This window comes from Rhinoraja longicauda, chromosome 31 (assembly GCF_053455715.1).
Source record: "Rhinoraja longicauda isolate Sanriku21f chromosome 31, sRhiLon1.1, whole genome shotgun sequence".
NCBI classification, from domain to species: domain Eukaryota; kingdom Metazoa; phylum Chordata; class Chondrichthyes; order Rajiformes; family Arhynchobatidae; genus Rhinoraja; species Rhinoraja longicauda.
This window is the reverse complement of record NC_135983.1, coordinates 15,254,236-15,278,568: the sequence shown is the minus strand read 5'-3', so window position 1 is coordinate 15,278,568 and position 24,333 is coordinate 15,254,236. Positions and strand designations below refer to the sequence as shown.

At 42.0% G+C, this 24,333-nt stretch overlaps 2 protein-coding genes across 3 annotated transcripts in view; both read left to right on the top strand.

The window, feature by feature from the left end:
- LOC144608373 (volume-regulated anion channel subunit LRRC8A) overlaps positions 1 to 9,282 on the top strand; it is a 35,099-nt gene extending 25,817 nt beyond the window's left edge. For both annotated transcript variants that reach the window (XM_078426064.1, XM_078426065.1), the window contains 2 exons: positions 2,004 to 4,182; positions 4,912 to 9,282. In XM_078426064.1, the coding sequence (XP_078282190.1) occupies positions 2,011 to 4,182; positions 4,912 to 5,187 (2,448 nt within the window). In that variant the 5' untranslated portion in view covers positions 2,004 to 2,010 and the 3' untranslated portion in view covers positions 5,188 to 9,282. The remainder of the gene's footprint in view (positions 1 to 2,003; positions 4,183 to 4,911) is intronic.
- Positions 9,283 to 18,123: 8,841 nt separating this feature from the next.
- LOC144608372 (volume-regulated anion channel subunit LRRC8D-like) lies at positions 18,124 to 21,031 on the top strand. Its single transcript, XM_078426062.1, has one exon. It carries the CDS (start codon positions 18,124 to 18,126, stop codon positions 20,605 to 20,607), a length of 2,484 nt encoding a protein of 827 aa, XP_078282188.1. The 3' UTR covers positions 20,608 to 21,031.
- The last annotated feature ends 3,302 nt before the right edge of the window (positions 21,032 to 24,333 follow it).

The following is a 24,333-nucleotide window of genomic DNA, read 5'->3' as shown; positions in this document are numbered from 1 at the left end:
TAGCAAGTTGGCTGGATGGCAGAAGACAAAGTGTGTCAATAAAGGGGGCTTTTTCTGGTTGGCTGCCAGTAACTAGTGGAGTTCCGCAGGGGTTGGTGGTGGGGCTGCTTCTCTTCATGCTGTATATTTATGTTTTGGATGAGGGGAAGGCTTTGTGGCCAAGTTTATGGATAATACGAAAATAAGTGGAAGGGCAGATAGTGCACAGAAAGCAGGGACTCTGTCGAAGGACTTGGACAGGTTGGGAGAGTGGGCAGAGAAGTGGCAGATGGAATATGGTGTAGCAAAGTGTGGAGTCATGCATTTTGGTTGTAGGAATAAAGGCGTAGACTATTTTCTAAATGGGGAGAGAATCCAGAAATTGGAGGTGCAAAGGGACTTGGGAGTGCTGTTGCAGATTCCAAAAAATTTGATCTACAATCATAGATTCATGGAGTGATACTGTGTGGAATCAGGCCCTTGGGCCCAACTCGCCCACACCGGCCAACAATGTCCCAGCTGCACTAGTCTCACTTGTTTGCGCTTGGTCCATATCCCTCCTAACCTGTCCTATCCATGTACCTGTCTAAAGGATGGGATAGTCCCAGCCTCAACTACCTCTGGCAGCTTGTTCCATACACCCACCACCCTTTGTATGAAAAAGTTACCCCTCGGATTCCTATTAAATCTTTTCCCCTTCACCTTAAACCTATATCCTCTGGTCCTTGATTCCCCTGCTCTGAGCAAAAGTCTCTGTGCATCTGCCCGATCTATTCCTCATGATTTTGAATACCTCTATAAGATCTCCCCTCATCCTCCTGCGCTCCATGGAGTAGTGATCCAGCCTACTCAACCTCTCCCTATAGCTCACACCCTCTAGTCCTGACAACATCCTTGTAAATCTTTTCTGAACCCTTTCAAGCTTAATAATATCTTCCCTATAACATGGTCCCCAGAACTGAACACAAAGTCGAATCGGTAGAAAAGAAGGCAAACGCAATACTGGCATTTTTTTTTTAAGAGGGCCAGAATACAAAAACAGGGATGCAATGTTGAGGCTCTAAGGCGCTGGTCAAGCCTCATCTGGAGTATTGTGAGCAATTTTGGGCACCATATCTGAGGAGGAATGTGCTGGCCCTGGAGAGGGTTCAGAGGAGGTTTACAAGAATGATCCCAGGAATGAGTGGGTTACCTTATGATGTTCGTTTGACGGTACTGGGCCTGTACTCGGAGTTTAGAAGAATGGGGGGGAGCTCATTGAAATGTACCGAATAGTGAAAGGCTTGGGTAGAGTGAATGTGGAGAGGATGTTTCTGCTAATCGGAAAGTCTAGGACTCGAGGTCATAGCCTCAGAATTAAAGGTCGTTCCTTTAGGAAGGAGATGAGGAGGAATTTCTTTAGGCAGAGGGTGGTGAATCTGTAGAATTATTGCCACAGAAGGCTGTGGAGGCCAAGTCAATGGATATTTTTAAAGCAGAGATAGATAGATTCTTGATTAATACGGGTGTCGGGGATTGTGGGGAGAAGGCAGGGGAATGGGGTTAGGAGGGAGAGATAGATCAGCCATGATTGAATGGTGGAGTAGACCTGATGGGCCGAATAGCCTAATTCTGCTCCTGTTACTTATGACATAAGTCAGATGGGCAACTGTGTCAAACAAAAATATGGAAATAATCCAAATTTGAAAGGCAAAATACAAAGCACCAGAGGAATTCAGCAGGTCAGGCAGTATTTTTGGAGGGAATAGACAGACAACCTTTTTTTAGACTGATGAGGGTCACGTACCAAAATGTTATCTGTCCGTTCCCTCCACCAATGCTCCCTGATCCGCTGAGTACCTCCAGTACTTTGTTTTGCTCAAGATTCCACCATCTGCAGTTTCTTGCCTCTTTGTTTGAAAGATATGATCTTGATAAGTAGTGTAAAACTGCACAATATCCATAGTTACTTTTCCAGTTAGTGATCAGAACGTTAACCTATGCGCATGAGTTGCCTCCTGAAATTTATTTCTGTTAACTTCCAGGAGCGTGATGATTCCGGTAACGGAGCTGCGATATTTTGCTGACACCCAGCCTGCTTACCGCATCTTGAAGCCATGGTGGGACGTGTTCACGGACTACATTTCCATCGTGATGCTTATGATAGCAGTGTTTGGGGGAACGTTACAGGTCACACAGGACAAAATGATCTGTTTACCCTGCAAGTGGGTTTCGAACGATACTTGCATGGAACCTGTTCAGCCACCCCACATAGCATTGCCAACTGCAGAATACCTGAACACCTCTCTGCCTCCATCTTCAGTTCTTCCCCCATTTTCCGATGAGCCCACAGGTATCCAATATGACTTGGACCGCCATCAGTACAATTATGTGGATGCCGTGTGCTATGAAAATAACCTTCACTGGTTTGCAAAGTACTTTCCATACCTTGTACTCCTGCACACATTAGTGTTCTTGGTGTGCAGTAATTTTTGGTTCAAATATCCTCGGACCAGCTCAAAGCTGGAACATTTTGTATCCATCCTCCTTAAATGCTTTGACTCACCGTGGACAACACGGGCACTTTCTGAAACTGTGGTCGAGGAGAGTGACCCTAAGCAGTCATTTGTTAAAATGAATGGCTCCATGACAAAGAAATCATCCTCGGCAAGCGAGGATGTGGAGGCCAGTGTACCCATGTTGCAGAGAACAAAGTCTCGCATCGAGCAGGGGATAGTGGACCGCTCAGAAACGGGTGTGCTGGATAAGAAGGAGGGAGAGCAAGCAAAGGCCCTTTTTGAAAAAGTAAAGAAGTTCCGCACCCATGTAGAGGAAGGGGATATAGTTTACCAACTTTACATGAGACAGACTATTATCAAAGTTATCAAATTTGCGATTATTATTAGTTACTCACTTTATTATGTTGACGATATAAAATTTGATGTGTCTTGCATTGTGGACATTCAGAATCTCACAGGGTACCGTGTGTATCAGTGTGCTCATCCATTAGCCACCCTGTTCAAAATTCTGGCGTCATTTTACATTAGTTTAGTAATTGTTTATGGACTAATTTGCATGTACACACTTTGGTGGATGCTCCGGCGTTCGCTGAAGAAGTATTCGTTCGAATCCATCAGGGAGGAGAGCAGCTACAGTGACATTCCTGATGTCAAGAATGATTTTGCTTTCATGCTGCACCTGATTGATCAGTACGACCCCTTGTACTCGAAACGTTTTGCTGTCTTTTTGTCCGAGGTTAGTGAGAATAAATTGCGGCAGCTCAATCTGAATAATGAGTGGACACTGGAGAAACTCCGGCAGAGGATCATGAAAAACTCTCAGGACAAACCAGAACTCCACCTCTTCATGCTGAGTGGAATTCCAGACACTATCTTTGACCTGACAGAGCTGGAAGTGCTGAAACTAGAGATGATCCTGGATGTCACCATTCCCCCAATTATTGCCCAGCTCACGAACCTTAAGGAGCTCTGGTTGTACCACACACCAGCAAAGATCGAGGCGCCAGCCCTTGCCTTCTTGCGCGAGCACCTGAAGTCGCTGCATATCAAATTTACAGATATCAAAGAGATCCCCTTGTGGATATACAGCTTGAAGAACCTTGAAGAGCTTCATCTAACTGGGAATCTGAGCGCTGAAAACAACCGCTACATTGTGATTGATGGCCTGCGGGATCTCAAATGTCTCAAGGTTTTGAGGTTGAAGAGTAACTTGACTAAGTTGCCACAGGTTGTCACCGATGTTGGTGTTCATCTCCAGAAACTGTCCATCAACAATGAGGGTACCAAACTTATGGTCCTCAATAGTCTAAAGAAGATGGTGAATCTGACAGAATTGGAGTTGATTCGTTGTGATTTGGAACGAATCCCACACTCGATCTTCAGTCTCCATAACTTGCAGGAGATTGATCTCAAAGATAACAACCTGAAGACAATTGAGGAAATAATCAGTTTCCAACACCTGCGGAGACTGGTATGCCTTAAGCTGTGGTATAACCACATTGCCTACATCCCTATTCAAATTGGCACTCTGACCAACATGGAAAGGCTCTACTTGAATCGAAACAAAATTGAAAAGATTCCCACACAGCTCTTCTACTGCCGCAAATTGCGGTTTTTAGATTTGAGCCATAACAACCTAACCTTCATTCCACAGGACATTGGATTTCTTCAGAATCTGCAATATTTTGCGGTCACTGCAAACAGGGTGAGTATATATATATATATATATATATATTCCATTTTGCACTCTTTCCACTTGCATCCTTTGCCAGCTTCTGTCTATTATTGGTATTGTAGAACAGAGGGATCTAGGAATACAAGTATGTAGTTCCCTGAATGTGGTATTCACAGACAGGATGGTGTGGAAAGCTTTTGGCACGCTGGCCTCCATTAGTTAGAGAATTGAGTATCAAAGTTTGGACGTTATATTACAGTTGTACAAGATGTTTGTGAGGCTGCACTTAGTGCAGTGTGTTAGGTTTTGGTCACCCTGCCCTAAGAAAAATGCCATTTAGCTGAAAAGTATACAGAGAAGATTTAAGAGGATGCTGCCACGACTTGAGGAACCTGAGGGGCAACTTTTTTCACACAGAGGATGGTGGATATATGGGATGAGCTGCCAGAGGAAGTAGTTGAAAAAGATACAATAACTACATTTAAAGATACTTGGACAGTTACATGGATAGGAAAAGTTTAATGGATATGAGGCAAACGCAGGCAAATGGAACTAGCGTAAATCTGGGGACATCTTAGTCGGAATAGACGTTGGGCCAGAGGGCTGATTTCTGTGGTCTATGATTCTAACTCTTCGATATTCTCTGAATGTAAAGCTCTATTTTTAAAGTGCTTCTTAAATACTACTTAGGTCCAATAAGTGCATCAGTTAATCAGTAATTTTTGTTCCCTTTGCGTTTTCCTTCCCCCCTTCTCATAGATTGAAAACCTGCCGCCTGAACTCTTCCAGTGTCGCAAGCTGCGGACCCTAAACCTGGGGAATAACTGCTTGCTATCATTGCAGTCGCGGGTTGGAGAGCTAACGAGCTTGACGCAACTGGAGCTTCGTGGAAACCGACTAGAATGTCTCCCCGTGGAGCTGGGGGAGTGCAGGCTACTCAAAAGAAGTACCCTGGTTGTGGAGGATGACCTTTTCAATACTCTTCCATCCGAAGTTAAAGAGCAGCTGTGGCGAGCAGACAAGGAACAAGCCTGAATTTTATTTGTATCGCAGAGGGGAAAAGGGAAATACTCTACCTTGCCAAGTCTTCAGCAGATTTTGCAGCCTGCTGCACTGTAAGATGAGCAGGTCTGTGATCTGTTTCTATAATGGAATGAGTCTGATTACGGTTGGTGGAACTGCTGCTGCCCACAAGGAACAGAGGCATAGATGGAATGGAATGCTGCCAGTAATTAAAAGAATCATTTCAATAGCTGGATTAACTATTAATATTTCTGCTTTAGTGAATCACAAAAAAAGCTAATACATTTATAGCCATGACATGTCAACAGACTGATATTGCCAATGTCTTGTTATTTATTTAACTAGTACTATGTTAGGGGCCGGCATTGTATATGCCTGAGTGGGCAGTACAACCTCTGCATGAAACAACAGGGGATATTTTAAAATAAGTCCCTCAATCATCTTAAACTTACTTAAAAGTTTTGTTCATGTCAAGCTGATTGAGCCGAACCAGATTTTCATGTCCTTTCTGCCAATTTCTTTCAATCTGAGAGAATCATTACACTATACTTCAAATTCATATTGTCCAAACAATTAGAAAGCAAGGGGAATGTGCACATGGGCTGTTTTCTCAGATCTAGGAACTAGTCTGAGAAGACATAGGAGTGAGTTTTGGATACCGTTTGTATAATTTTTATTGAAGTGGTAAAAGGCTAACGTTTCATTTTGTTAAAGTTGTACAACTTGAATCTTTCATTTAAAGTAAAAGATCCTAATCTGAGTATTTTCCATGACAGATAAAACTTAAATGATAATTCAGATTGTAGTATTAAAGATAATGTGAAAAATGTTTCTCTAGGTATATTTTTGAGGGTGGAAGTTACCGTATCAATGGATACTGAGTGAATGTTGAGGGTTGGGAATCTTGCTCCTGTTAATTGTACACAGCCAAGTTGGAAATTAGTGAACCTTAGTTAAATAACCAGTTATTAGTATCCAGGTAATTTAAAATTGATATTTGCTTATAATGTCCAGAACTTTGCAAGCCGGTACCTCGAGTTTCAGAAAAACAATGTCACCGGAGAACATTTTGCCAGTCAAAAAGGCTGCCGAGCTTAATGTCATCTTCCAGCACTCAGCCACATCTCTTTAAAGACACGTCCAAGTACTTTTCAAATGAGATTAGGGTTTCTGCCTCAACTTTTAATCTAGTGAAAATAAAACCCTTTGTCCTCCATGTTTGATATACCTCAATTGAGTCTCCCCCACAAATGTTTCCGTTAAGAAAATAACCTGAATCAAACAGTTATTCCTCATAGCTCCAAATTGCCAGTCCTGGCAGCATCTTCACAATCCTCCTCTGCACTCCCTCCATGACAACACATCCTTCCTGCAATGAGGTAACCAGAACTGTACACATTGCACAAACCGTAGTTTAACTAGTGTCACATAAGGTTTTAGTATAACCTTGGACTCCTGTGTTCTCAGTTAAAAAGGGAAAACATTCAGTCAGCCACGTGACTACCATCTCTTTGGGATTTGTTCCTCTACACTTCCCAATATCTTCCCATTGATTGTGTGTTCCCTTGTCTGTTGCATCTCTCCAATACTTTATCTCCAACTTCTCCAGAGAAAATTCTACGTGGTAATTTTTCTGTACCACTGACAGACCAACTTTAAAACTTTCCAATGTATTGACAACCATAGACCTATTTTTGTATCATCTGCAAACTACTTCATCATTCTCCCTGCTGTTAAATATTAATTATTGGTAAAAAATCAAGGGCCAAGTGGTAACAGTCTTCCACTGGAAAAAAATACCCATTTATCATTACTCTTTGCATTCTGTTTACACTTGTGCTTTATCCTTTTGCTTGCCAGTCCATTGTGCTGGTTAGCATTTCAACCATTGATAATGCACAGAATTTCAGGTGTCTATATATTTCTGGGAAGGGGGTTGTCATGGATGTTGGGGGTAGATTTGAAAATAAGCTTTCTGGTCTTGTGAACACTTGTATCCAATTCCAGGTCACCAGGTGAAATAAGAGGCTACACTGTATGAACTCTTTGGAGATTTCTGTGTGGCCATAGATCCACAGTACACTTAACCACTTCTAGCTCGTTCCCATTTGGCAATGTGACAGGAAGGCATGGATTGGAAAACTGCCATAGTGGTCATGTTCTGCTGTGCATGGTTGGAGAAGGAGCATGTGGTATGTAAGTAATAAGCCATACCTGAAATAAGGTAGCTAGAAAAGTGAAAGTTAAGTTCCAGGGATGTCATTTTGATAAAAATCACTGCTTTCAGTTGGACCTCATCAACATTTTGGGTTTGATTGGTTTGTCATGTGGGAGTTACAAGTCTTGCCAAATTCCATATGGAGAGGCCAGGGAATGAAAAGGGAGAAATTCACCTCAAAGATTAATCATTAAATATTTTTCTGTTTAAAAATATTCGCCTCCCCACTATGTACTGCCCCCTTGTTGTCTGTACTCCTTCCTGTGAATTACCTTTTCAGATTTAGTGCTGAAGGTAATGAACTGGCATGTTGATCTGTTGCTTGAGGGTGTTCTTCCAAACGCCTCATTTCTTCCCAGTTAACTCAAGGCTAAAACTCGATCTTCTTTACCACTGACCCGTTCAACCAATTTCTGTGCTCTAAGTGTCCAAAACACGCTGCCATGTATTTGTTTAGTTCCCACGTGCTTCTACCAGTGTTTCCTCCTCTTTTCTCTCTCTCTTCCCATTACACCAACTTACTCTTCCATCATCCCACCATAAACAGAAAAATGAGAGAGAAAGATCATTTGAGCTATATTAAATCTTCAACATTTGGTAGAGAGAAGATGGTGGAAGTGGTCCTAATAAGCAAGCAGTGACAACAAATGTATGTGGGGAACAAAAATATGTACATGGGCAGCTGTCTCTGAGGGAAAGATAGTTTATCCGTTAGGGTGGAGTTCTAATAAACACTTCTAAATTCCAATTGTTTTCAGTATTCTACAGACATTTACCCATGTACTTTATCCTTTTGCTTGCCAGTTCATTGTGCTGGTTAGCATTTCAACCATTGACAATGCACAGAAGTTCAAGTGTCGTATATATTTCAGGGAAGGGAAGGGGTGATCATGGGTGTTGGGGTGGATTTGAAAAGAAGCTTTATGGTCTTGCGAACAAATATCCAATTCCAAGTCTCATCCAGACTGATAAAATAAGAGGCTACACTGTATGAACCCTTTGGAGATTTCTTTGTGGCCGTAGACCCACAGTATACTTAACCAATGTGACAGTGTGACAGGGCATTTGGCAATATGACAGGGAGGCATGGATTAGAAAACTGCCGTAGTGGTCATGTTCTGCTGTGCATGGTTGGAGAAGGAGCAAGTGGTATGTAAAGCAATAAGCCTTACCTGAAATAAGGTAGCTAGAAAGTGAAAGTAAGTTCCAGGGATATGAAGTGTTCTGGCCGCCATCACGGGGGGGGAAAGGGGTTTTCATCAAGGCCATTGTTATCTCTGTTATGTGTTTACCCAGGAAAATGTATGTGGTAAACTTCTAATTTTGTGAATGCTCAAATTACTGTTCACGTTGCAATGATCATTTACTCAATAGGGATAAAATAGTTATTTAATGGAACAGGCTTGCTTCACACACAGCTTGGATGCTGCATAATTTTTTAAAATTGTAACTGATACTAAGACTTCATTTCTGTGCCCTCAGGGGTGAATATGCCTCGATCTTGTAGCAACACTTTTCTCAGGTTCGTTATTTTGACTGTTTGACCTATTAAATGTTAAAGTGACTGTAATTGTTGGTTTGCTTCTACATTTAATCAAGGCCGTAGAAAGTATTATCCAATGCCGACAAATGGGCTTTATTCACAGTCTTTGTTTAAAACTACGTTTAATTTTGCTTCTCTCTTAACATGTAACCCAAAATGTTAGTGTCTTAACAGCTATTTTAAAGTTGCAATGTTCCCAATGGTCAACATCTCAGCAGGAGGTTGAGATCTTCATAATAAGCCCATCTTTTTACATTTACCTCTTGTCAGAATAGTAAAATCTGGCATTTTTATCGAAATAAATTGAAATGTTAGGAATAAATTGCAAAATTATTCATATTCTAAAGTGTTGAAATCAGCGTGTTTTTATTTGCACCACGATGCTTTTATGGAAACTAATGTGATTACTTACACTTAATATTGCTTTTCCTCTTTCGCCTTCTGCCTCTTATGTTTTTGCAATGTTAATTCAATTCTTGGCGTGATTCTGCAATGATAATTTCAATTCCTGCCATGTAAAAATTATCAAATATTCAGATGTCGGGAGTGATATCACCTCTGCTGTTGATATGAAAACAAAAGGGCACTATACTGATTTTTACAGGAAATAATTCTAACTGTGACATATGGGCCCTTGTGTGCAAATCAACCATCCTGTGTAAAATGAATTTGAAGGGATATTGAAAGGAACAGTGTCCCCTACGTTAACAAGGACAATTCGTCCAGAATGAGTTCACAAGTCATATCACAAGAAATTATGCAGAGATTTTACACCTTTTTAAAAATGTGTTTATATTTGCAAAGTAAAATGATTAATTGCAGAGATACATTTCTGCTCCAGTCACCTACCTTTTGTTCAGCTTGGCCATTTATCTATTGCTGCTAAATAACATGAATCGGTCAGAATTACACATGGAAATTCAGAACACACAAATCCTACATATCAACGACATGGAGACCCAAGTTTCTGCATTTAATGTTGTAAAATTCCATGAAATCTTTATCGGTAAGCAAGATTTTCACTGAATTTTTAGTACCATGATTGTCATTTTATATGCAAACTGACTTTGGTGCTTGTTCTGCTTTGCTTCCTAAAATCTGCTTTGCTTCCTAGAATGTTTGCAGTATATGATGCCTCGTTAAATTAACCTAATCTGCCTGTACGATCCACATCCCTCTATTCCCTGCACTTCCATGTGCCTATGTAAAGGCCTCTTAAACGCCATTATCATATTTGCCTCCTCCACACCCAGCAATGCGTTCCCCGCATTGGCCCCTACCACTGTTTAAAAATAAAACCTGCCATGCTCATCTCCATTAAACTTTCCCTCTCACCTTATAGCAGTGCCCTTTGGTGTTGGACATTTCTACCAAGCAAGAAGGTTCTGGCTGTCTATCCTATCAATGTCTCATAATTTTACATACTACTATCAAGTCTCTCCTCAACCTCTGAGATTCCAGAGAAAACAATGCAAGTCTATCTAACCTCTCCCTGCAGCTGAAAGCCTCTAATCGAGGCAACATTCTGGTAAATCTCTTTTGCACCCTCGCCAAAGCCTCCACTCTTTCCTGTAATTGGGCGACCAGAATTGCAGATTACTGCAAATGTAACCTAACCAAAGTCCTAACGACCTACATCAAGACTTCCTGACTCTTATATTCAATGCTCCGACCAGTGTAGGCAAGCATAGTATATGCCTTCTTTACCATCCTATCTACTTGTGCTGCCACCTTTATGAGCTATGAAATTGGACTCCAAGATCCCTTTGCATATCAATTCTGTTACGGGTCTTGTCATCGACTGTATACTCTCTCTTTGCACTTAGCTGCCCAAAGCGCATCACCTCACACTCTGCGGACAATGTAATAGGAAGTTCATACATCCACACACAAATCATTCCTTATTCTCATTTTTTGCATCCTTTACTTTGATTCTGATGTAGCTACATTGACCAAGGTCTACTATCTTAGCATTGGCCCAAAATTGAATTGAGAGCGTTCCTGAATGCCCAATAGTGCACAGAGCCAATTTATCCTTGTAACCAAGAAGCATCTCACAATTATGAATCTGGATGATTGGTTTAATTTGAATTCCACTATTTATTTTGAAAAACCGTGGAATCTAATTGGAGTAATTACAGAATCAAAGAGTAGAGGGAAAGGGGCTTGTCTTACAAACCATATTGTGAAAATCTGGCAATTGAAACCTGGAAATCATTACATTTAATGTTACAATATCACTCAATAGTTAAATGTCCAGATAACATCCAGTTTTGTGGTAAATAAATTTATATTTTGCATTTGAAACATTCTCTGAGAAGCATTATAGAAATGCAAGATACTCATTTTCAGCTGAGCCCAAGAAAGATCAGAGAGAAAATGACACCAATGCATGAAGCTAGAGAGCAAAAATGTCAAGTAAAAGGACCATGAATCAGCAAGATGAAAATATTTAATTCAGTCTTTTGTGTCTGTTAAACAGATTTTCAAATCATTTTCAATGTTGGGGCAGCACAATGCCACAGCTTGTAGAACTACTGCCTCATAGCTCCAACTACATTGGTCAATCTAATCTCCACTGTGTGTGTAGGGTTTGCACATACTTTTTGTAATCATGTGGGTTTCCTCTGGGTGCTAGGGTCTCCTTCTACATCACCAAAGATGTGTAGATTGGTTCATTAATTGACTACTATAAATTCCCTACAATATGCAGGTAAGTGGTAGAATCTTGGGGGAAATGATCATCAAAATATTATTTGTCTTAAAAGTGATCATAAATATTATTTGTCTTAAAACTGGTGCTTTTTTTTGTACAAAGATGTATTTACATTTTGCAACTTGCCTTCTCGTGTAGTTCCACATTGAAAGGTCTTGGTCTAGAATGTTAATTTATTTCATTTTCCAGATGTAATTTCCAATTTGCCAAAACAGCTGTTTAACTCCTGCATTTTATTTCGGCCCCTTAACGATACCATTAAGTTAGATAGAGTGTAGACAAGATTTACAAGGTTGTTGCCAGGTCTTGAGGGTCAAAGCTACAGAGAGATTGCTCAAGCTAGCTAGGACTTTATTCTTGGAATGCAGGAGGCTGCGGGTGATCTTGTAGAGGTATATAAAAGAAGCACTAAAGGGTATAGGTTTAAGGTGAGAGGGAAAAGATTTAACTTGATGTGCAACTTTTCCATATAGAGGGTGTTGGTATATATAGAACAAGCTGCCAGAGGAAGTAGTTGAGGCAGGTACAATTTCCCTCCTGGGATAAATAATGTTCTATCGTATCGTACTTCTTAGGCCCCCTCGGCCCCTTCTATCATATCGTACTTCTTAGGCCCCCTCGGTCATGGCTGACCATGGGTGATGCATCCTAGTTGGCTGCTTGCTCCACTCCTCGGCTCCACACCTCCACACCACAGCGTCGCTTGTGGCTGAAGAGACCAATGCGGGAGTGACAGTCTCTGTCGTACTATAACAACATTTATAGTATCGTACTATAACAACATTTAACAAACATATAGACAGGTACATGGATAGGAAAGGTTCAGTGGGATATGGACCAAATTTGGGCAAATAGGATTGGCTTACTTGGGGTATTTTGATCGGTGTGAACCAGCTGGGGCGAAGGGCCTGTTTCTGTGATGCACGAGTCCATGGCTCAACTGCTTGCTCGGTCCTTTTTCTTGGATTTAATTTGTACCATGAAGTATTTCTTGATGGGGCACTTAATTTGACCTGTTATAATATTTCAAATTTTGCTATTGATTATACGGCAAAATTGGCATGTTACAAATAGCTGTAACTAAATTGTGAAAACAAAATGATGCCACTGTCATTTCAAAAATAACTTTTTGAAATGTGGTCTTACTAATGATGAATACACATTACAAAGAATAATGGGAAATTGTCAAACCTATCCCTGATTTTATGTAGTGTAAGAAAATAACTGCAGATGCTGGTACAAATCGAAGGTATTTATTTCACAAAATGCTGGAGTAACTCAGCAGATCAGGCAGCATCTCAGAGGAGAAGGAACGGGTGACGTTTCGGGTCGAGACCCTTCTTCAGACTGATCTTATCAGACCTGATTTTATGTAGATTGATGACTTGTGTATGAATATAATTGACTCCTAACTCAGTGCTCTGTCATATAAGAACCATTCTAATCAATGTGAATAATGGTTTGTATAATTGTCTCTGGAATCCAGTCAGCATAAACTCTGAAATCAGACAGAACTCTGATACCCAGTCCCTCCCCACACTTTCAAGGCTTGCTAGCCTTTTGAAATCAAACTCCTCATTCTCATCCACAATATCCTTTACAGCTACACTCTGTTTTTGAAACCTTCTCCCTTCTTCCCAGTTCACACACTACACTTTAAAATGAATTATTTCCTCAAACATTCAATGGCAATATTAAATGTAGTGTGGCAATTTTCAAAATGACTTTGTCTAAGCTTTCATTCCCTGACTCCATGAAGCAGTTCTAGAAACTTAATGCAGCAGATTACTTTTTTTTCCACTCCATTCAAATAAGCAAATTATTTATCTGTTAGTGTTCCAAAAGGTTGCATTGTGAAAATGTGTTTCCAGTTTGGCAATGGTGAAGGAGTAGTTTCGTTTCTTTAAGAGTTATTAGAAAAATAAATTGGATATGGGAAGAGTTTAGAAAATGGATTAAACTGTACAAGTTGAAGAATTATTACTGCAGGCATCAAGGGCTTATTTTGGTAAATCATAGGCCATTAACAATACTGATTTATTTTATGATGTAAAATTAGGTGTAGTCATCAAGTCACTATTCACCAGAAGAACCTTGTTAATCAGGATAGTTCCAGTTTTAACTCTTCACCAGACAATGTGTAGAGTGCACAATTATGTAGGAATACTGTTGCCTCATTTCCTGACCTTGTGAAGATGATTGTCGAACAAAAAGATTAAGAAGGTATAAAAAATCCTTTCCGTCACATTAACTTTCTGTCACACAGACTGGTCGCCATAGTCACTGGAACTTAATGGGCTAACACCTGTTCAACTAGCAACTGATCTTTGGTGTTAAATCTGTGTATTTAGGTGAATTTTTGGTCCCTGATCCAGTTAAGAGTATTCTGATTTTTTTAATGCTTATTTAAGATTCATCATTTTACTTAATCTTAAATGTGCAGCATTAAACCACCAGCATGTATATAATTTGAACTGTTAACTGCAAGTTACATTTTTGTAATAAAAAAATGATACCTAAAAAGTGTTGATGTTGATTTTCACATTTTTATTTTAGTGTTATTTTATTGATAATTTTTAAAGACGCAATTTGAAATTCTGTAGATGTAATAGTCTTAAATAAATAAAAATACCGCAGGTACTGGAAGTGTTAAATAAAAGTGGACAGCTCTACATATATGCAGCAGTCAGGAAGTTCACGAAGAGAGAGAAACGGGTTAGCGTTTCAGGTCAATGCTCCTCCATCAAAACCTATATTGTTATATTTCAGTATTCATAAATAAAGGTTTATTCTTCCCAGGACTATATATTTCCAAGTCTGTTAACATCTACTTTGCATAATTTGCGATTGTGACACATTTTCTATCTCCCAGACTAAGGGCCCACACAGTTTCAATGATAGTCAGTTAGTGTCAGTCACTACCATTGGGCCTTGTCCCATTAGAAACACGATTATTAAAAGAATTAACCAACCAATACATTTTTTGCTGAATTTCTTTAAATTGTATTAGTGGAACAGCTATAAGAATATTATCTGCAAAGTCACAAGGATACCTTCTTATCGAGTCCACATCACAAGATTAGAAATTATTCAGCCAGAGCTGAACACACTTCTCGGCATCTGCATACAATGGTTTCTTGTGCGTAGTGGTGGAAAGTTTGGTGGAAACAGGGCCGCGAGGTGAATGCTCTTTCCTTGACCCCACAAGGATACCTGAGGATATGGGATTCTCAAAATGGATTCAATACTTCAAAACAAGTGTCAAAGGCATCAAAAGGCAACAGTGATTTTCTAATGGTTAATTTACTATTTTAATAATCTGAAGGCCTTGATCAGTGACTTTGAGGAGCTGAGTTCAAATATAATCTGAGACAATACAAGGTCTATCTCCTATGAGAGTCAGGAAACGAGATCATTCTGCCAACTATATTAATTATAATACCAGTGCTGGCTTGCCAGGAATAAGAAAAAAGTTGCCATGAGATGGGTTCATTATCAAATTCAGAACTCGCACTAAAACATTCAGAGTTATAGTTCACATCACAAAAGACATTCTAAACACAACAGATTATTAGAATCTATGGTGAATTCTCTAAACTCTAAATTCCGTCTAGCTCTATACTGGAATGAATATCCACAGCTAGTTTTGTCACTATGCACAGCATGTAGATATCCAAGCAAGAACAGGAGAATGCCAAGGTGTACAATAAATGTAAACCAAGAAGTTTCTTACAGTAGTTAAAATGAACCTCTGACATAAATCGGCTTCCAGCCTTTATTTTTCCTGACAGGATCAATTGGAGCCCAGTTTGTTTGGAAAGATAGGAATTAGTTTGAATGGAATGCTGCTGAAGCCAAAGTTGGTTGACATTCACAGATGAAAACTTTCTTACAAATAAAGACTCCAGTCACCTACAGAACTACAAGAGGCAATCTACAGAAACGAACGGAAAAGTAAGAGCAAAAATAAACACCAGAAGGTAAATTATCCTCAAAATACAATTATATGTTTTTTAATTTACTTTTTGTGATGTCTTAGTTATAGAGAAATATAGAACAGAACTAGGCCCTTCAGTCCGCCACAATGGCATTGACCACAGGCATCCATCTGCACACTAATATCGCCCTGAACCATTTTATTCTCCCCACATTTCTATGGCCTGCTGTTTGCTCGTCAATTTATGAGCCTAATTACCTAGACAAGATTATCATCATAAGATAAGGAAGCAAGAGTAAAGCATGCTCCCCTTCAGACCAACTGGCCCTTCCACTTTCTCTGTAATTGTAATGCTATAATGATGTAGCATGATACTCTGGTGTGTTTAAATCTTTGTGTTTGGTCATTGTTCGATTGTACTCGTGTATCATCTGACTTGACTGGATAGCACATTTTTCACTGTATTCTCTGTACACATGACAATAATAAACTAATATCAATACCCATTTAATATCAGTTCCACCGTCCAGCACCAGACACACCTTTATGATCAACCGATCTCTATCTTGAACACAAGGATTGCGGATCCCAGTGAATCCCTTTGTACACAACAATGAATTTCTCTTCAATTCATTCCTGACTCTCCAACAATTTATTTGAAGACTGCCAGCTGTGGTTCTGGATTCCCAGCCAGGGGAAGCTTTTCCCCACCATCTATCCCTGCTAACATCTTCAAGAATTCTCATTTCAATTCGTTCACCTCTCATTCTTCTGAACGCTAGGGATTGCAGGTCTGGTCATTCAATGTATCCTCATTGGACAAGATCATCACTCCACCAATCAGTCCGTCATCCTTCCACTGCACTTTAAGGAAGCCAAAATGCACCCCAAGCGTAGTCGCACCACGAGCTTTTATACTTGCAGTAAGACTTTGACCAGCCAGTGCTACACTGGTGTTTTTACATTAAATGGTGGGGGGTGGGGGGTGTTGGGATGTTGGGATGTTTCAATTGGGTACAGACATGGATGGAGTTAAAGGGAAAGAGAGTATATGAGGCAATAGGAGAGAATGGCCAAGTGTAATAGGAATCGATGTGGAAGCTGAGATGAGCAAAGGATTAAAAGTACTATATATGAATGCATGAAGTATAAGAAGTAAAAGTGGATGAGCTTGAAGCTCAGTTAGAGAATGGTAGGTATGACATTGTGGGGATTACAGAGACATGTCTGCAGAAGGATCACGACTGGGAACTGAATATTCAGGGTTATACATCATATAGAAAGGACAGGCAGGTGGGCAGAGGAGGTGGGGTAGCTCTGTTGGTGAGGGATGGAACTCAATCCCTTGTGAGGGGTGACATTGGGACTGACGATGTAGAGTCACTGTGGATAGAGTTGAGGAATTGTAAAGGTAAGAAGACACTAATGGGAGTTATCTATAGACCCCCAAACAGTAGCCTGGATATAGGGTATAAGTTGCAGCAGGAGTTAAAATTGGCACGTAACCAAGGTAATGCCACTGTAGTTACGGGGGATTTCAATATGCAGGTAGACTGGGAAAATCAGGTTGGTTCTGGACCCCAAGAAAGGGAGTTTGTAGAGTGCCTCCGAGATGGATTCTTAGAGCAGCCTACCAGAGAGAAGCCAATTCTGGATTTAGTGTTGCCAGTGAACTCGATTTAATAAGGGAACTCAAGGTAAAGGAACCGCTTGGAGGTAGTGACCATAATATGATTAGTTTTAATCTGCAATTTGGGAGGGAGAAGGTTAAACCAGGAGTGTTAGTGTTGCAGTTGAACAAAGGGGACTATGAGGTCATGAGAGTGGAGCTGGCCATGGCCGAATGGAAAAGGAATGACAGTGGAACAGCAATGGCAGGAATTTCTGGGCATAATCCAGAAGATGCAGGATCATTTCATTCCAAAGAGGTAGAAAGATTCTCAGGGGAGTAAGATGCAACTGTGGCTGACAAGGGAAGTTAGAGATGGAATAAAACTAAAAGAAAAGATGTATAAGATAGCAAAGAGTAGCGGGAAGCCAGAGGAGTGGGCAACTTTCAAAGGACAACAGAAGATAGCAAAAAGGGCAATACGGGCTGAAAAGATGAGATACGAAGCGAAGCTGGCCAAGAATATAAAGAAGGATAGTAAAAGCTTCTTTAGGTATGTTAAGAGAAAAAGATTAGTAAAGACAAATGTGGGTCCCTTGAAGGCAAAAATGGGTGAATTTATTATAGGTAACAAGGAAATGGTGAAGAGTTGAACAGGTACTTCAGATCTGTCTTCACTAAGGAAGACACAAACAATCTCCCAGATGTACTGGTGGACAGAGATCAAGGGAGACAGAGGAACTGAAAGAAATTTGCATTAGCCGAGAAATAGTATTGGGTAGACTGATGGGACTGAAGGCTGATAAATCCCCAGGGCCTGATGGTCTGCATCCCAGTGTACTCAAGGTGATGGCTCAAGAAATCCACTAGGGCTTTAGTTTGAGAATCGATTCTATGAATAATGGTATCTCTTTTGTATTTAGAAATGTTTTCCTTGGAAGAAATCTCTTCGGTGAGTAAACCCCCTCCGTCATTCCGGATCTTTAAACCGTGGTGGGATACTTTCATGGATTACTTGGCCTTGACGATGTTAATGGTCGCTGTGTTTGGGGGGACCACCCAGATATACAAGGAGAGGACTGTGTGTTTACCAATTACAATTAATACGACAGCTCGCTCAATTATTGACTCTAATTTCAGTCGGGAAGATATGTTTGTGGATTTTAATTTATCCATTGATCCCAGAATAGTCATTCGCCAAAAATATGATTCAATCTCACGTGACATCGCTATCTACGCAGTTGATGGCAACAAGAGTCACCTGGACTATCAACAATACCGCTATGTCAACCAGGCATGTTACTTCCAAGCCGTGCCCTGGTTCCCTAAGTACTTCAACTACTTTATACTTCTCCAGACTGTCTCCCTGATGATTTGTAGCAACTTCTGGTTCAAGTATCCCAAGACCAGTTCCAAAATCGAGCATTTGATCTTCATCTTGGAGAAGTGCTTCGAGTCGCCGTGGACGACCGACGTCCTCTCTCTGGCGGTCACAGAGAACAGTAGCAAGATGAACGTCAGGATGCAGGAGAAGCGCAAAGGCACAGCGCCCAGCCAAGGCATCAGCGAGTCGCTTCGAGGCTTAACGAAGAACCCGGCCATCAAGAAACAGTTCCAGATGCTGGACAAGAAGGACGGCGAGCAAGCCAAAGCCCTGTTCGAGAAGGTCAGGAAGTTCAGGCTGCACGTGGAACAGGAAGACACAGTCTACAAACTCTACGTGGGGCAACTGGTCTTTAAAACCGTGCAGTGTCTGGTCGTCCTGTGTTACTTCACGCTGTTCATTCGGCAGGTGGGCTTTGACATTCTCTGCCGCCCCGGCGTGGAGGCCGTGGTTGGTTATGATTTGTTTATTTGTACGTTCAGCATCGCCTATTTGTTACGGAGACTGATTCTGGTCTACCTGCTTCTGGTCAGCGCGTATTTGGGGCTTTGTTTCCGTACCCTCATCTGGATCATAAGGACGCCGCTGAAGCAATACTCCTTCGAAAAACGGGAGACCCAGTTTAGCGACATCCCCGACGTTAAGAACGACTTCGCCTTCTTGCTCCACATGATTGACCAGTACGATCCCCTGTACTGCACCCGCTTCTGCATCTTCCTGTCCGAGGCCAGCGAAAAGAAGCTGAAGCTGCTGAGTTTGAACAACTACTGGACGGTGGAGAAGGCGAGGCAGCAGCTCACCAGAAACAGTAAGGAACAGTTGGAACTTCAGCTCTTCATGCTAACGGGAATCCCACAAGCGATCTACGAGGTGACCGAATTACAGGCGTTACACCTGGAACTGTGCAAAGACGTTAAGATCAGTACCAAGGTTACCCAACTTGTTCACCTGGAGGACCTTTCCATTATAGACTGCATTGTCATCGTTAAACCAGCCGCCTTGTTCTTCCTGGGCAACCAGTTACACTCGCTGTCCGTCACCTTTTCCGTTCACGAGGAGGTCCCCGAGTGGATCAACAAGCTGACCAGACTCCGGGAGCTCTCCCTGATCGGCAACGTCACCATAGACAGCAAAACACTGGAACTAGACTTCTTGAAAGAACTTCGGTATCTGAAGATCCTTCGGCTGAAAAGCAACCTGACAAAGATCCCCTTCAACGTGCTGTACGTGGCGCCGCACCTGACCGAACTTTCCATCTTCAACAACAACAACAAACTGGAAATGCTCCACAATTTAGGGGGGATGTTCAACTTGGCTCGCCTCGACCTACAAAACTGTGAGCTGGACAGCATACCCCTGGGGATCTTCAGTCTCAACAACCTGCAGGAATTGAACCTCCAGGGAAACGCACTCGCCCGTGTGGATGAACTGGAATCTTTCCACCGACTGCCGAGACTGTCCTCCCTCAATTTCAGTCACAACAAAATCACTTCCCTTCCAGATTCCTTCACTTCCATCGGCAACCTTGGACGTTTCAATATATCAGACAATCAGATCGAGACGTTGCCAAATAGTATATTTACTATTCAGAAACTAAATTATTTGGACGTCAGCGCCAACCACTTGGCCGCCATACCGACATCCATTAAATACCTCAAAAACCTGAGAGCTTTAGATATGAGCTCCAATAAGCTGCTAACATTACCAGACGAACTATTCCAATGTAGGAAGCTCAAGACTCTGAAGCTAAACGATAATTCGCTGACCTTCCTCAGTGGGAAGATTCAGCAATGTTCCCTACTTTCAAAACTGGAACTGAAAGGGAATCATTTGGAAGAACTCCCAGTGGAGATAGCGCAGTGCAGCAAACTGAAACGAAGTGGTCTGATAATAGATGAGTTCTTATCCGAGACACTTCCGATGCCGATCAAAGCAAATCTGACTGCTATGCAGGATACTCCAATAGATGTCAGACTGATAGTCGCCGGAAAAAATTCACATCCTCAATTGGACAACCTTGTCTAAAGCAAGGAACGAGGTTACAACAAGGATTTATTTTGCCTTCTGACTGCAAATTAATTCTAAACTTTAAACCAAACTTCTGGCAACTCCTCAACGTAAGGAACCCAAACTAAAACGTATTCTACATACGGAAGGAATATAAATGTATCTCTTGTTAATTTTCGGACACATAAGTGGTTGTCCTTGCTTTTCCTTCGCCTTAAGGAGGAAATAATGTGAAAGCCTGGCCAGCCGTGCAGAACCTAATATGGAACTTGAAATTCATTAGAATCTGAAGCCAAATTCGACCTCTGGTTCTCGGCAGCAAATGAGGAAGGGACGACTTTTTGTCTCGTTTTAAGATCGAGATTACTGCCGTTGATCCTAGCGTTTACTGTGTGTTCGCTGCAGATTCCAATGAGACATCGATCCCGGTTGGTGACTTACTCGTCGGCTACGTTTGTTTCAGACCGATCAGGAGGTGTTGTGTGCTCCGTGCGTACGTGTGTGAACAGGCAAGTGTTGTATTTGTTCGGGGGAACTGTAACACAGAATGTGTTACTGTGTGGTTTGTGGAACAGTCACTTACAGCAGAACAAGATGGTCTCAATATCTGCGGAATAAATTCACCCTTAAACATCCAGCGGATTCCATTATCGGCCGCTGTCCTTTTTTAAAAGCACCTTAAACACAAGCGCGACGGAACAAATCCACGATTCAAATGTAAAGAGTAAAATTAAAGATTAAAATTGTCAAAGCTCATTTATTGTCTTTACTCCTTTCACTCTTTTTTCCCCCTTTCACTACGCTGTGTTATAATCCAAGGTATTTATTCACAAAATGCTGGAGTAACTCAGCAGGTCAGGCAACATCTCAGGAGAGAAGGGATGGGTGACATTTCGGGTCGTGACCCTCCTTCAGACTGATGTCAGGGGGGCGGGACAAAGGAAGGATATAGGTGGAGACAGGAAGATAGAGGGAGAACTGGGAAGGGGGAGGGGAAGAGAGGGACAGAGGAACTATTTGAAGTTGGAGAAGTCAATGTTCATACCGCTGGGCTGCAAGCTGCCCAAGCGAAATATGAGGTGCTGTTCCTCCAATTTCCGGTGGGCCTCACTATGGCTGGAGGAGGCCCATGACAGAAAGGTCAGAGTGGGAGGGGGAGTTGAAGTGCTCAGCCACCGGGAGATCAGGTTGGTTAAGGCAGACTGAACGAAGGTGTTGAGCTAAACGATCGCCGAGCCTGCATTTGGTTTCGCCGATGTAAAGAAGTTGACATCTACAGCAGCGGATGCAATAGATGAGGTTGGAGGAGGTGCAGGTGAACCTCTACGTCCCCGTGTAAGATTTGAGAAGTTTTCCCTCATTCTGAAAGCAACACCAAACCAAAGAGCTGCAGTTTGGACATTTTAAACGGGAGACTGGGGCTGATAGCGGAGAAAGGCTGCGGTCAGTTTACCAAGGGATGTCACAATCTGTGGGTCCTAAAATGGCCGCAGGACCTCGTGACCAGCCACAAGAGCAAAAACCTTACAGCCCAGTCTCTAGGTTTCTGCAAAGCCACGGCCAGAACAATGGATGGGTATTGGCCATGCAGAAACCTGCGAAACCAGGTCGAAGTCCAGACACTGGGGCGCTGACATCAGCATACTCACAATGCCCCAAGCCGACCTACAGTTAATCTCGTTAAGGGGGCACAATAGCCCATAGAACACTACCTGGTAGGTGATGGGAAACCAGTTAAACCCATCACCTCGCAACGAAATACCAATTAACACCGTCTGGCCATCCCCGGTACCCCCGGACATAAGCGCAGATCAGAGAGAAAACTCATACATATATTTTAAACAAAGAGATCCCAAAGATCTGGCGGGAGATAGGACGGGTCAGAATAGTATAACTGGCCACGACTTTTGGGTTAGAAACTCACGCAAGAAGGAAGTCAAACGGATGCAGGAGGAAGAAAAGACAGGCAAGAAGAACGGATGCAAGAGAGAGGAACAGGCACGCAACTCGAGAAGAAATACTGCAAAACGAACAGCCAGTAACCCCAGTAATAGCCCCATGGTGAGCATGTACCCCGATCTTGCATATCCTGGACATAGTTTAGTGTAGAGGGGAGGGTGGTTTGAATAAACGTGGGTGTGTAAAGGAATATGTGTTGGTCAATTTTGCAATGTGTCGTACGTTCCCCATCTTACAGTCGTGTATATGTCTTGTAGAACTGCGTTTTATGATTCATAGTCAAAAGTATTCATGTGATTCGGTATGTGTCTTATAGATATGTCTTATAGAACTGTATAAGTATTCATGGACAATAGTCCCAAGCGCTAAATAAAAGCCTTTTTCATTTAAACCCTGGCTTTCAAATCTGGTCTGGTTGAATTTTCTGCACTATAAACGCTCCTGCATCTAAGTCCAGTGTCTAGAACCGTAGGGGGTGAGTGGGTCGAACCACTCAGGGGGAACCAGTGTGCGCGGCCTGGTCAAGGGATCAGAGCAAGGCACGGGGACCTTAGGTCGGGCGAAAGCTCGGCGCAGAAACCCCTTACACCCACTCACGTTGACGCTGTTCCCCGCCAAATCTGAACGCACCGACTAGCTTTGTCACTCTCGTCGCACTCTAGTCGTAGTCACACAGCATGGAAACAGGCCCTTCGGCCCAACATGGAGACACAATAAACTCAAATACACTGGAGTCTTAAGCAAAATACAAAGTGCTGGAGGAACACTGCTGGTCAGGCAGAATCTGTGGAGGGAATGGACAGACAATGTTTCTGGTCAGGAACCTTCTTGTTCATCTTACTGATGGAATAGAAGAGATATAACCGGTGGGAAGGGGTGGAGCAAGAGCTGGCAAGTAACAGGTGGATGCAGGTGAGGAGGGTTGAGTTTGTGTTGAGTCAGGTGGGGAGAGAAGGGTGGAGATAGAAACCAAGGCTGCAGGTGATGTGGAGGCCAACATGGTTCCGATGGTGGAATCTGACAAGGAAAGAAGGTGAGAAATGAAATGTAGAACCAGAGGGAGTGATGGTGGGTGGAAGAGAAAAATGGAGGACCTCTAGTGGAAGGATTGGGAAATTAATCGATGGGGGTGGTGGAGGAGGGGAAAGGAACCTGGAACTAGGAAAACGCCTGGACCTGATGGTATACCCGGTCGAGTTCTCAAAACCTGTGCAGACCAACTGGCCGGAGTTTTTGCGGACATTTTCAACCTTCTCATTTTTGAGGTCTGAGGTTCCCACCTGCTTTAAGCAGGCATCAATAATACCGTTGCCCAAGAAGAATAAGGTGACGAGCCTCAACCACTATCGACCAGTGGCACTAACGTCCATGGTGATGAAGTGCTTTGAGAGGTTGGTTATGGTGCATATCAACTCTTACCTTAACAAGAACCTCGACCCATTACAGTTCGCCTACCGCCACAACAGGTCAACGGAGGATGCGATCTCACTGGCTCTCCACTCCGCACTGGACCACTTGAACAATAAAAACACTTACGTTAGGCTGTTGCTTATAGACTACAGCATGGCGTTCAACACCATCATCCCTTCCAAGGTGGTTACCATTATCCTGGATGGGGATTGTAATATAATTGTATAATAGTTTCAATAGGTATATTTGTTTGTATAATATTCTGGTGGTGGGTTCTGTTTTGGTTTTATTGTATTGTATATATTATTTTAATATTTTAATAAATATTTTTGAATTAAAAAAAATTTTTTTTTTTAAAAAGTGGTTACCATTTTG

What these genes read in the sequence shown, in the direction of transcription:
- LOC144608372 (XM_078426062.1), top strand. Translation starts at nt 18,124, where the DNA reads ATGTTTTCCTTGGAAGAAATCTCTTCGGTGAGTAAACCCCCTCCGTCA.